Source organism: Panthera uncia, assembly GCF_023721935.1.
Source record: "Panthera uncia isolate 11264 chromosome A1 unlocalized genomic scaffold, Puncia_PCG_1.0 HiC_scaffold_17, whole genome shotgun sequence".
Taxonomy (NCBI): Eukaryota; Metazoa; Chordata; class Mammalia; order Carnivora; family Felidae; genus Panthera; species Panthera uncia.
The window spans coordinates 76,825,839-76,840,342 of record NW_026057577.1 but is presented as its reverse complement, the minus strand read 5'-3'; the positions used below and the strand labels follow the sequence as shown (position 1 = coordinate 76,840,342).

At 34.7% G+C, this 14,504-nt stretch overlaps 1 protein-coding gene across 1 annotated transcript in view; it reads left to right on the top strand.

The window, feature by feature from the left end:
* The window catches only part of ST8SIA4 (ST8 alpha-N-acetyl-neuraminide alpha-2,8-sialyltransferase 4), a 100,064-nt gene that overhangs the window by 39,944 nt on the left and 45,616 nt on the right, over positions 1-14,504 (top strand). The window contains 1 exon segment of the mRNA XM_049647650.1: positions 5,692-5,985. Within this exon segment, the coding sequence (XP_049503607.1) occupies positions 5,692-5,985 (294 nt within the window).

Below are 14,504 nucleotides of genomic sequence, written 5' to 3'. Positions count from 1 at the left end.
TGTGAGATCATGACCTGAGCTGAAGTCAGGCAATTGAACAATCGAGCCACCCAGGTGCTCTCATTTTTTTTTTTTAATTTTTTTAACGTTTATTTTTGAGACAGAGACAGAGCATGAACGGGGATGGGGTAGAGAGAGAGGGAGACACAGAATTGGAAGCAGGCTCCAGGCTCTGAGCCATCAGCCCAGAGCCCGACGCGGGGCTTGAACTCATGGACCGCGCGATCCCTGACCTGAGCTGAAGTCCGACACTCAACCAACTGAGCCACCCAGGCGCCCCTCTCATTTTTGTATTTTAGAATGAGTTTGAATTTTTTTTCAATTCTGTGATTTCCCTGGAAATAATATGGCACTGTTTTTCCCACCCTTGCCAGTAATGTAAACAAATCTGGGTTTGTGAAAAAGTTTCCTCTTCTGTTTTGTCACTTAGTTATTTTCACAACATAAGTGTCATTTGTTTTTATTTCTGTCAAATTGAGGATTCCATTAATTGTTATCTGATCAAGCATAAAATGTGATATGTGTATGTGTGATTGTGTATTTCTGTGTGCATCCATCACACTGAAACGCAAATCTTCAACATGATGTTTCATCTCTATTTCTTACACTTTGTTTACTACATTGATGGTATGCAACATATAAATTAACTGTTAATCCTATGATTCAAATTTCAAAATGTCATATCAGTTTGATACTTAATTATTTTATCGACATTCTGAAAATCCTCTCCTTCAAGAGATGTGAAATATAAATATTATTCTTATGGTTGAGATACATAAAACGCTTTGTTTAATAACTTCTCAGGATTTGGGGAACATATGGCTGAATGGACTTGTATAATATGCTTAAGTCCTGGGAGTCTGCACTTTCTTCTATAGGAAGGTTGGGATGAAGGATGAATATATTGACATTTTCTCTGATTCTGAAAGAAATCACATGTATAAATAGTGTCAATTAAAACCGCTATCCTGAATCATTCTAAGACAGTTGTGCTTTTCTTTTATATGCACTATGTCCTTGGACATGTTTCTTAACCATTTTGTCCTTAGTTTCTCATCTCTGAGTAGAGCTAATATTATTCCTTACCATAAAATATTGCAAAAATTATTGGCTTTAGGTCTTTTCAGGGCTTACTACAGTCACTCAACAAAGTCAGCAAGACTGACTGATAGGTTGCATGTTTTAGCTTCCTCTAGCCATTTGGAGAGGTTAACCACAAAACCTAAAAAAAAAAAAAAAAGAAGAAAAGAAAAGAAAGAAAGAAATAGGTATCACAGATTCTTTGTTCTCTTGGCTCTTCAACTCAAAAGCAGGATGGGAGCGGATATGAACCATAAGCTTCCTTTGAGGGCAGAAAAGAGAAGAGGTTATCTCACATTTCATAGTCTGTTGGCAAACATGGTTCCCTTGGTAATGATAGTTTGTGTTGAGATATTTCAGGGTTGATACCTGTGTATCAACAGTGTTGATACCTGTGTGTGTAGAAACACACACAATGGGACTGGCCAAGAGAGCAAAATAGATGTTAATCATGTGTTTGGAACTTGTTTGAACATTAAATGGTAAAAAAGAATACAATTTGGTCTATAATCCACTCATTGTTGTTTTCTGCTCATTAATCTATGTTATTCATTTAAAGAAGTGATTAGCAACCTCCTGTATCACAGCACACACTATTTTACTTTAGTATTGTGGATGACTAGTTCTATAGCTAGCATAAGTGTATAACACAACCCCTGGGATGAATAAACGCACAGCTAAATGAATGAACCTTATCTTATGGGTATTACTAACAATAATGGTCAAGATTATTTTTTGGCCAGATTATATAATTTGAAAATAGCACAAATAGTAAAATAGCTGGGAAAAGAGTTCTGAGTATTTGAATATAGTATAGTATTTGAAAAATGAACTCTCAAGACAAATCTGCTGAGCTGTTGAAAGGGGGAACTTCTAGTTGCTTAGACTATTGAGCTATTACTTAAAGGACATGCAGAGAATATTGACAAATTAAAAGACATGTCCCTAGGGAATTCTGTGATCCTGAGGTGTTACACATGAAATAAGAGTTTTTTCCTTAAAAAATTAAATGAGTTAAAATTAAAATTAATGTAAAACATTTTCTATAGCATTGAAAGAAATGAAAGTATTTTCAGTTCTATATAAAAGGAATGTTGAGAGGCCATCACATCTGGTGTGAGGTCAAGAAGAAATTTCAGAGGTCTAGAGTATACATTCCTGCAGGTTTTTAATGATGGAAAATAAACACAAATAAATTTAAAATTGGGTAGCTTTGAGTATACAGGGAGTTTGGCCAACATACCTAATTCTGAATACCTGTTTTCATGTTTTTGATATGTCAAAAATAGTCAGGTAGTACACAAAATTTAATCTTGTTAAAGAAATAGAGTTTGAGTGTATTAATATTCTTATGTACTCAGTAGTTTTGACTCACAGAAATCCTTCATTTAAAAATTGGCCACTGATCAGTTTTATGAGATTAAGAATTAAATGAAAACTAATGTGTTAATTCATAAATGCTTCCTACACATTCTGGATACTTATGAGTATTATAATCCTTCAGAAGATTTTAGAAAAAAGAAAGATGCAGAATGTTTGATTGCAGATCTATTCATAATCTTGCTCAGTCAGCAGTATTGCTACTAGTAACACTATGCAGTTCACAACAAGTCTACTGAATTGCAGGAGTGCAACACAGCTGGTTGGTTATTTTGGGTTTTATAATGCTTGCCCCGATTATGTGGCATTCAGCTAATTATATGACTAAATATCTGACTCAACCACAGAGTAGTTAATTTACTGACCACATGTGGACACGATGTTAGTCTTTCCTTCCAGTGAAAAACCAGACATAGTCACTCCAAGGAAAATGAATATACTGGACTCCTAGAGCTAATGTAGATTATATTTTATGATGTGTCCTTCTGTTGTGCTATTTTCAGTGCTTCTATTTCCATCCCTCACAAGCCTGGTTACACTGTGCTTAGGTAATAAAAACTTTACAATAGAGTTCATGTGAATCAATTACTCTTTCATCTCCTCCTGCTTTTTTTAGTGAACAGTACAATCAGTTAGCATTCCTTGCATCATATACATTGGCTGGTCTCCTAGATCAACCCTATTCTCAAAAAATATTCTTATTCTCTAAGTTTACTTTTGCTTCCTACTGGAAAGTACCTGTTTTTCAACACCCAACATCACTGATGAATCTATTAGTTCTTAAAAGACACATGGCCATACATTTATGTTTAAGAAACATGCTGAGTCAATTCTAAAAGTCAATTCTAAAATCCTAAAAAAAAATGTTGGCCAACATGGGACTAGGAATATTTAATTTTTTTTTATATTTATGTATTTATTTTGAGAGAGAGGGAAAGACAGAGCACAAGCAAGGGAGGGGCAGACAGAGAGGGAGAGAGATTCCAGAGCAGGCTCTGCACTGCCAGCACAGCCCAATGTGGGGCTTGATCCCATGAACTCTGAGATCATGACCTGAGCTGAAATCAAGAGTCAGGCGCTTAACCACCTGAGCCACCCAGGTGCTCCAGTATGGGTGTTTTTAAATCTGTGATAAGAAAAAGTAATGTAAATCATAAAGTAAGTGACATTTTTCCCCTGAAAAGATAATGCAGTAGAATGGTATTTTTTTTTTTCTAACTCGGTTGGCTCTGGTAATTTTAACAATTATAGAAAAAATGAAGTAGAGATGTTGTTTTTCTACAGTAGAAATCCTCTGAAAAGAATAGCTGAGGAATTTGATGGGGAAGACATATTATGTTAACTGTAACATTAACAAGCATTGTCTATTTTTACCTGAGGAAGGAGAAGTATCTGTAATACTGACGTTCAGAATGCATGTTCCCTGAAGAATTCAAATTCATCTTGCAATCAACTTGGTTAGAATTTTAACTATTTTTAAAGTTGGTATGAAACACAGTTTAGGACTTGAAAAATAATTATGTCCTCAACCTACAGTGAGTTCCACAGTAAGATGTCCATTTTGGCTTCTGTTCACATGTAGCTATTCCTTTCATAATATTCTTCATAATATTATGATGGCATCCATAATATTCTTACTGTGATGGGAATGAATAATATCTAATCTCATATAGTGCATGGATCATGGCTAAAGACAAATAAATGTCACACACTGTAGTGGGTATAATTAAATATATATAACTTGAAAAAAATATTTTCTAAACAATATGATGCGTTATTTTTTATTTGTTTTCTCTGAGGAGCTCATCCTAAATAATACAGACTTTGCTGAATTGTGTGAGTTGTTCCTTATGGTAGCTAAATGGTGTCAGAGATCTAGCAAGTAATAAGATATATTAATTAAGAGAGATAAGGAAAGGAAGGATATACAAGCCAGTATTTTAAATAGTGGAGCACACACTTCACCCTTTAATTAAATGTGACTTGTTTGAGAATTAAATTAAAGTGGCAAAGAGCACAAGGAAGGGAAATGTGAGAAATTTTCATAATGCATTATAACCCACAAAAATACAGAAAGAGGAAATCAGTTTATTTCCCCTTTTCTTTAAAGGCTGATATTAGGGAAGAAAAATAAAAGAAGAAATTGCGTGTATGTACTGTGTGTGTGTTTTCTTGAAGGGGTAGATTGAATAGATTCAAATGATTTTTTTATAAATTATCAAACTATTACTTGTTAAATATCTAACTTTTCACGTACAAATTAACGTTTTTTAGAAAATGAAAAACATTTTAAAACTATTTTTAAGTCAAGTATCCAAACACCTATGTGATAGGATCAAAGAAGCATCAAAATTTGATTGAAGACAAAATTCAAGGTGCTTTTCAAAGCTTTCAAAGCTTTCTTGCGATGTAAGAATGAAATCAGGTGCAGGCACTTTGTGAGACCCTGGAGCTTCAGTGGGGAGAACAGGACATGGAATTCTGTCCCTCCTCCACAAAGCATATGCGGCCTGATAGCAGGGGAAAAAAATGTGCATTTTGATGATGTGCTCAAAAGGAACAGAAAGATATTTGATAATAAGGGCTTTTCTGAATTGTTTAATATCTCAAAAAGGCATATTAAATGTAATAATTCCACTTTTCTTACATTTCTTTCCCATTTAGGGCTGTAGAGGGCAATTAAAAATATGGTTGTGGAAAATGCTATAGCAAATTGTACTTTTACTGGACCTCAGGATACAGAAAAGCCACCTTCACTTAATTATGTTTATAAAGTTATTAAAATGACCTAAGTTTGACAAGTGGTGTGGAATTAGAATATCAAGTCTAATGTGTGTTTTACTTACTTAGAGAACAGCATGTGGTTTTAGGTTGCCTACTGCACGGCAGCTGAGCTTTTGTGAATTTACCATCATAAATTCAACTATTAGGAATTCATATCATGTGGTTTTATGAAGATAGCAACAAAGAGTATTCTTAGACAACAGGCCGAATTAATATCAATGACAGTTTGAGCCCTATACTAGGAGAGCACATCCTTATTGAAGATAATATTCCTGAATATGTGATAACTTACTGAAAATATAATTTTATCAGGCAGATTATCTTATTTTTCTAACATGGTAGGAAAAAAAAATGCTTGTTCCCCATTCTTCTTTTTATGTACACTGTTTTAGGAGTTAATGTTTCATATTAATTTTTCATTTGTCCATTAATTTTTTTCCTCTTCAGGTGTAATCTAGCCCCTGTGGTGGAGTTTGCTGCAGATGTGGGAACTAAATCAGATTTTATTACCATGAATCCATCAGTTGTACAAAGAGCATTTGGAGGCTTTCGGAATGAGAGTGACAGAGAAAAATTTGTGCATAGACTTTCCATGCTGAATGACAGTGTCCTTTGGATCCCTGCTTTCATGGTCAAAGGAGGAGAGAAGCACGTGGAGTGGGTTAATGCATTAATCCTTAAGAACAAACTGAAAGTGCGAACTGCCTATCCATCATTGAGACTTATTCATGCTGTCAGAGGGTAAGTGTCTGGAAAGGACCAGTCTGTCCTTGGCACAATGGAACACATAACTAAATGTTTTCCCTAGACAGGAGGGAGCTTCAGGAAAAGCTTCCAATGGATACATGTTTCTCCTTTTTTATAATGGGTACGCTATTCAGCAACTTGCATTTTGTTTATGTGCTATGTTATCTTAAAGCTCATTCTCTTCCTTAAAAAAAGCAAATATTTGAACTTAGCATCTATTTATGTCTAGTCATGAGCATACTACTGGTTTTTATGTTTTGCCATGTTAAAGAGTAATAAGAATTCATGGTAAAGTTGATGAATTTGGGGTAAGAAAACTACCAACAGAAGTGCTAAATGGCTACTGGGCAATATTGTGGAAGCATAAATGTTAGATATATTTAAGGAGCAATTAAGTCCCTTCTGTAGTTAAGAGGTCTACTAGAGATAGAGAAGGCTGGATGAGATAACATGCCCTGATGCTTCCCCCCAAAAGCCATAGATTCCAATTTTATGAATTAGGTTAACATTTCCCTTTTATTAATACAAGCTCAGATGTAAAACCAAGAAATAGACTTTATATAAAAGTGGCAAGTGGCCAAAAGGCCAAGTTCAGTCATGCACACATATAAATGTGTAAAATATATAACACAAAGATAAGCAGTAATGTGTATTTATTGAATATCTACTGAATGCCAGATATTGGAGATAGAAAAATGAAGAAGTCTGATTACTTCTTTAAAGGAATGCATAGGCTTTATAGCAGAAACAGATGTATGTATACAACTGGCTAGTACTTAAACGAATGTTAAGAGGGTATATTGTCAGGAGTGTAGAGTTTGTTTCTCATGTTAGCAAAGAACACTTAAAAGTCTAACATTTCAACCAGACATAAAAAACAGAATAGCTATTTATCAGGGATAAAAAGAGAAAGAGAGAAACAGGACAGAGACAGAGAGAGAGAGAGGGTGACAGAGAAAACCAAACAGAAGGAAATGTTATTGCATTATTAGAGTGAACCGAGACAATGATGTAATTAAGAACAAGGTAAACTTGAGGAGTAATGGAGTCCAGTGTAAAGCATTGGAATACAAGGTTGGAAAAATAACTTGTGATTTGATTGGGAAAAGAATCAATTTTATTTTAAAGCACAGTTATATGTGTGAATTTAGGAGAGTAAGTCTTGTAACACCAGACTCTGAATTGGCAAGAAGAGGTGCTAGGAGTATGAAGACCAATTAGACTTTTTTGATTAATATACTCGCAAGATGATAAAAATGTGGGGCATAATTAGTGGCCATGGGAGGGAAGGGCAAGTTCAAGGGACCAATTAAATACAATGGATAGAAGTTCTAAAAGAAAAAAAGTTTCCAAACCCAGAATTAAAAATAGTTTGCTTCATATACTGTAATTGGGACTGGGCTAAGGTGTTTTCATTTTGTTTTGTTACTGTGATACTTTCCTTCCAGGATTTACCTACCGTTTCCTTGTTTAAGGCTCGAGACAGTTTCTTGGATTGTGTTATTCTTCACACAATTAAATTGCATTCTTATAACTAAATCATGGTTATTCAACATTCACTCTTTTGATGTTTGACATGAAGCTTCAACAAAGTAAGATAAAATACATTCATTTGGAGGATAGGTGTTTTTTTTTAATTAGAAAGATTCCTGGTAATTACAGTTTGACTCTGAAGGAAAAACAAAAGTATTTTTAACAGGATAACTTTATAAAGCATTGTGCTAAGAATGCATCTTATTTTTTGATATGTTAATGTTGAGTATCATTTGAGTGTGAGAAAATATTAAAGATAACACTGTCTTATTGTCTTATCTTAAACACACACGAAGACACATACACTCTGACACACACATAGAAATATTCATACACACTCCAGTGATAGTTTATTAAGATCCAAAAACAAATGCTTTGAAGTAAGTACTCTTTGATTATAGGAAACTAATAAAATTTAAGATTACTCTGAATTAGTACCATTTTAATAGACTATTTTCAGAGCAGTTTTAGGTTCACAGCAAAATTGAGAGGGTGGTACAGAGACTTCCCATATGCTCCCTGCCCCCACACATGCATAGCCCCACTATCAACATCTTGTACCAGAGCCGTACATTGGTTACAACTGATGAACCTACATGGACACAACATTATCACCCAAAGTCCATAGTTTACACTGCAGTTCACTCTTAGTTTGTACATTCTGTGGGTTTTGACAAATGGGTAATAACATGTATCCTCCATTATAGTATCATACGGAGTAGTTTTACTCACCTAAAAGTCCTATTCATCCATTCCTCCCCATTAATTCATGGTAAGAACATTTTTTGTTTGCTTCTGTTTGTTTTTACTATGTCTATAGTTTTGCTTTTTCTTGAATGTCATATAGTAGGAATCATATAGTAAGCCTTTTCAGATTGGCTTCTTGTGCTTAGCAATAAGCGTGTAAAATTCCTCCATGTCTTTTCATGGCTTGACAGATCATTCTCTTTAGTGCTGAACAATCTTGCATTGTCTGGATGTACCAGTTTATTCATTTACTTGTTGCTTCCAAGTTTTGACATTTATGAATAAAGCTGTTGTACACATCTGTGTGCAGGTTTTGTGGTGGACATAATTTTCAACTCATTTGGGTAAATACCAAGGAGTATTATTGCTGGATCTTATGATAGGGGTATGTTGAGTTTTGTGAGAAATTGCCAAACTGTCTTCCGAACTGGTTGTACCATTTTATATTCTCCACAGTAATGAATGAGAGTTCCTGTTCCTCCACATCCTCACAGCTGTGCTTTCAGTGTTCTGGATTTGGGCCATTCTAATCGTTAGCGTAGTGATATTTCATTGTTGTTTTAGTTTGCATTTCTCTGATGACCTAATGATGTGGGGCATCTTTTAATATGCGTATTTGTGGTCTTTATCTCTTTTTCAGTGAGAGGTGTATTGAGGTGTTGGGCCCATATTTTAGTCAGGTTGTTGGTTTTCTTATTGCTGAGTTTAAGAGGTTTTTGTATATTTTGGATAACGCTCCTTGACCAAGTAGGTCTTTTGCAAATATTTGCTCCCAATCTGTGGCTTGTCTTTTCATTCTTTTGACAAGTGTCAAAAGAGCATAAGTTTTTATTTTTAGTGAAGACCAGCTTATCAAATATTTCTTTCATGGATCATGCCTTTGGTGATATATCGAAAAAGTCATTGCCAAACCCAAAGTTGTCTTGATTTTCTTCTATGTTATCTTCTAAGAATTGTATAGATTTGCATTTCACATTTAGATCTACAATCCATTTTGAGTTATTTTTTGTGACGGGTATAAGGTCCGTGCCTAGATTCTTTTCTTTATATGTGGTTGTCTAGTTATTCTAGCACCATCTGTTGAAAAGATTATCCTTGGGGAGCCTGTGGGGTATATATTGAAGGGCAGGAGTGAAGTTTGGTTGCATGCACAGCCTGGGTCCTCCCAGCAATTTCCAGTGCAAGATGGTGCCAGGAGAATCTTAAAAAAAAAAAAAAAAGACTACCTTTCCTCTGTTATATTATCTTTGCTTCTTTCCGAAACATTAGTTGACTATATGCTGTCCTGATTTTGCTAGCTTTATGGTAAATCTTGAAGTTAGGGAGTGTCAGTCCTCTGACTTTCTTTTTCCCCATTAATATTGTGTTGACTATTCTGGTCTTTTGTCTCTCCATATAAACTTTGCAATTAATATTTTGTTCCCTAAATTCTGTTGTATATTTCTTCATTCACTCTAAGTGGCAAAGCACAAAATAAGAGGTATGGTTGAAATGGAGCATTTTCAATAAATTAGAATCTAAATGGAATTGTGCATGATTAATAGCTGTGGATTCACATAAGCTTTTTTACAGACTTTTAAAATTTATTTATTTATATTGGGAGAGGTTGAGAGGATGAGCAGTGAAGGGGCAGACAGAAAGGGAGAGAGAGAGAATCCCAAGCAGGCTCTGTGTGGCAGCGTGGGGCTTAAAACTCATGAACCCATGAGATCATGACTTGAGCCAAAACCAAGAGTCGGAGGCTTAACTGACTGAGCCACCCACGTGCCCCTTTTAACAGATTTTTTTTTAATATAGAAAGTGCAGGGGCGCCTGGATGGCGCAGTCGGTTAAGCGTCCGACTTCAGCCAGGTCACGATCTCGCGGTCCATGAGTTCGAGCCCCGCGTCAGGCTCTGGGCTGATGGCTTGGAGCCTGGAGCCTGTTTCCGATTCTGTGTCTCCCTCTCTCTCTGCCCCTCCCCCGTTCATGCTCTGTCTCTCTCTGTCCCAAAAATAAATAAAAAACGTTGAAAAAAAAAATTAAAAAAAAAAAAAAAAAAAAGAAAGTGCAGGGGGGAGCCTGGGTGGCTCAGTGGTTAAGTGTTTAACTGCAGCTCAGGTCATGATCTCACGGTTCATGAGTTCAAGCCCCATGTTGGGCTCTGTGCTGACAGCTCAGAGCCTGGAGCCTGTTTCGGATTCTGTGTCTCCCTCTCTCTCTGCCCCTCCAGCAATCATGCTCTGTATCTTTCTCTCTCTCAAAAATAAATAAACATTAAAAAATATATAGAAAGTGCAGAACCTTTTAATAACTAGTTCATCAATACTCATGTTTTGTTTTATCCACATTCCTTCCATAACGATTATAAACTATTTCACCTAAGCATTTTATTCCAAAGATTAACAAGGCCAAACTTCTGACCACTGGTGAAGTTAATGGTATACTTTCTTTAGATTACTATGCTTTAGATGTTTTTCACAAGAATTGTTTTGAATTCTCCATGAAGAACTCACCTTGCTACTGTACTACTCATCCATCTATGTGCTCCCCCTTCAGATGTCAAACGATTGAATTCTAAACTGTGACCCAGGATATAAAGAAGTAGTTCTAGAGGTGCCTTTCACTCTTCAAATCCCATTGGAAATTTGTACAGGTGGTATATGTGAAAGGTGACTTCATTTATGGAATTAATGAAATGAACACATTAATGCATGCAATGTAGCATTTCAACATAATGTTTATATTCTGCAAAGCTACTGGAACTCTGGAAGAAAATAAGGAAGTGTGAATACTGATGAAACAGATTCACATGATATGAAAGCATGAGCAAACTCCCCAAAGATCTGTTCTTTAAGTATCTGTTTTACATCTCTCTGAAACACTGTGGTTAATAAAGTTCAGGAAAATAGTTTAGAGAATTTCATAGCCTCTGTTGATTCCTGGAGTTTGTTGTCTCTCATAAAAAGTTTAGAACACCTAGTAAAAGCACGCAGTTTAGTGTGCATGTAATCACTGTGTATGCAAAGGGCCTTCCAAGCACTGCAATTACAAGTAGAGAGTTTAAGTGATTTGGAAAGCAAAAGGTTCCTGAACACAATGAGAATCATTTAGTTTTCATATTGTCAAGCATCATTATTTAAACTTTTTCCTCGCTGAAAATTATGATGGCTTACCAACTTCAAACGTCTATTCAATTGTCGGGATTTTTTTTATAAAGCCCCAAAAATATAACCTCAATCATAAAACTCAAAGAGATTCTTAGATTATGTTTTAATGAATGGTCATTCTTCCCAAGCCATATTAAATAAAATGTAAGGACAAAAGGATAGCTAGATTATAATTTTAAAACAATCTTACAAAATAATGAAAGGGTAATCTAATGGGGACAAATAAAAGATATATTTACAAATTTAAGACAATACCTGAATGCATTAAACTGGTGTGGAGTTGCAAGCTTTTCTCTGGTATTTCTTCAAAAGCTACACATGACTACATATTTTTATAATTATTTTGCAGTTTTCCTTATGAAAGAGGAATAATTTTCATAAGACTTTAAGAATGAAGAGGGGATTTTGAAACTTCAAAATGACTTGCTGAAACTTTAAAAATGTGACAAGATATAAAAAATTCAAGGTTCTATTACATTTATAATAAAATTGTCAATGTACAACACATAATATACTGAAACAAACATTTAACCCATGGACTAGTTTAAGATACAATTTTAAATTATTATATGACCTATCAAAATATATTTTTATAAAATATTTAGTGTTAGTCAAAAAAGTCCTATTTTTATAATTACTATAATTTGATGCACAATAGCCAAGTGCTGTTTTATACAGTGGGATGGTTATACTTTATTTTCTCATTTATTAACATGGTAAAAACAAATCAGCATGAAAAAGTAAACCCTCAGTTCCACTACCAAGTGCTATAGATAATTTTAAGTTCATTTATTTATTTTTGAGAGAGAGAGAGAGAGAGTGAGAGAGAGTGTGAGAAGAACAGAGACACACAGAGAGAGAGAGGGAGAGAGTGAGAGAGAGAGAGAGAGAGAGAGAGAGAGAGAATCCCAAGCAGGTTTCACACTGTCAGTGCCAAGCCCAATGTGGGCTCAAACTCATGAACTACGAGATCATGACCTGAGCTAAATAAAATCAAGAGTTGAATGCTTAACCGACTGGGCCACCTGTGCACCCCTGATAGTTTCTTAAGAATTCTCCAAGAAAAGGGGCACCTGGGTGGCTCAGTTGGTTGAGCATCCGACTTTGGCTCAGGTCATGATCTTGCGGTTGGTGACTTCGAGCCCCGCGTCAGGCTCCGTGCTGACAGCTTGGAGCCTGGAGCCTGCTTCAGATTCTGTGTGTCCCCTCCCCACCGCCTCCCCACCCCCACCCCCACCGCCCCGTCTCTCTCTGCCCACTCCACCAGTGCTTGTGCTCTGTCTCTGTCTTTCAAAAATGAATAAACATAAAAATGTTTTTTTTAAAAGAATTCTCCAAGGAAAGAGATTAGATAGATAAATAAGTGTATTTTAAAATTATATTTTATATGCATAACAATGTTATATACAAATTTCCAGTTCTTGCTTAGAATGATATACAGTCTTCTGCCTCTTTTTTTTTTTTTTTTTAAGTTTTTACTTTAGGGAGTTTGTTCCTTGGAATCTTATCTCTATTCTCTGGTATCTTAATTATAATTCTCTTACCTCTATTCAGATATTTATATTTAAGAGCATAATTGATTTAAACTTTAGTTTTTTTTTTTTCGGGGCGCTGGGGTGGCTCAGTTGGTTAGAATGTCTGACTTCAGCTCAGGTCATGATCTCATGGCTCCTGTGTCAGGCTTTGTACTGACAGCTCAGAGCCTGGGATCTGCTTCGAATTCTGTCTCCATCTCTCTCTGCCCCTCCCCACTCGTGCTCTGTCTCTCTCTCAAATATAAATAAACATAAAAATAAAACCTTTAGATTTGTTGCAATCATTCTGGAAAATATATTCAAACATTTATATTTGAATCCTTTGCCTCTGACAATTATTATGAAGCATTAAAGTATTTAAGTCAAAATTTAAATATTCAAGTCCAAATTATTTTATAAATTTATATCATCCATTAGTTTATTGTTTCAGTTCTACTACAACAAAAAAAATGTTTGTCCTATTTTGTCATCATACCCTAATTATTTGTTTTAATATCAATATTCATATAATAGAGACTATACTCTCTTTAAGTTGATAGAGATACTTTGTATTAATCAAGATAAACACTTAGATTAAGGACTGGTTAATATTGAGATTAATAAAAGTTGATAATGTTCTATGTGTTACCTTGATAGATGGTAATTCTAAAGTTATCCAACAATTTGTAAACATCTTCACCAAAATGATTAAGGGAAAGATAAATTCAGTTCATGTAGATTTTTAAAAATTTTTATGAGTTCTATCTATGATATCTGTTTTTTTTTATCTTTTAGTGGAGAATATATATGCTACCCTTATAGTTAACAAATCTTCCAAATGTTTCTTATTTAAAGGATAATTTAAAAACTACAAAAGAAATGTACAAGTGTGAGTAAAATTGACTAATGAATGCATTAAAATAGCTTGGAATTAAGAACTTTCATTTGAAATGCTTGGTATACCCTATGACCTATAGCAGAGTTTCTCAAATTAGAGTTAACAGATGTATTTTGCAGGTTCTGAAAAAATATTCTTATTCTTTTGAAAACTTGTCTCTACATTGATCCAAACTGAGAATTCTGGCTTAGAGAATTTTCAAGAATTATTTAGGAGTTTAATATACAAGAAAGGTCAAAATAAAACTATTCTGTCCATGAACAAGACTATTTATATCCTTCAGACTCAGATTTGTATCTTTTAAAATGTGGGAAGTGACATAAATAACCATTTAGGTTCTTTTGAGTGCTGAGTTTCACTGGTCCTGTGCTTTAACTGTTGTTGCTTAAGTGAATATTCAAAACAACACAATACACATTTGTACTTAATATTTACAAACATCCTCAGAAATGTCATCTATTAACCTAAATAAAAAGCTTTGTTTAACTTAATCAACATAATAATTGAGGTAGCTTACTAAAATATTCCTGCTTCAAAGTCATTTCTCTTGGAATTTAAATATTCTTTATATTTTTCAAGACCATAATTAAGCTAACCCACGCCCCCCATCTAAATGTTTCTTGTTGCTGGTAAAAGACATACACACACACACAAACATGTACACACACATAT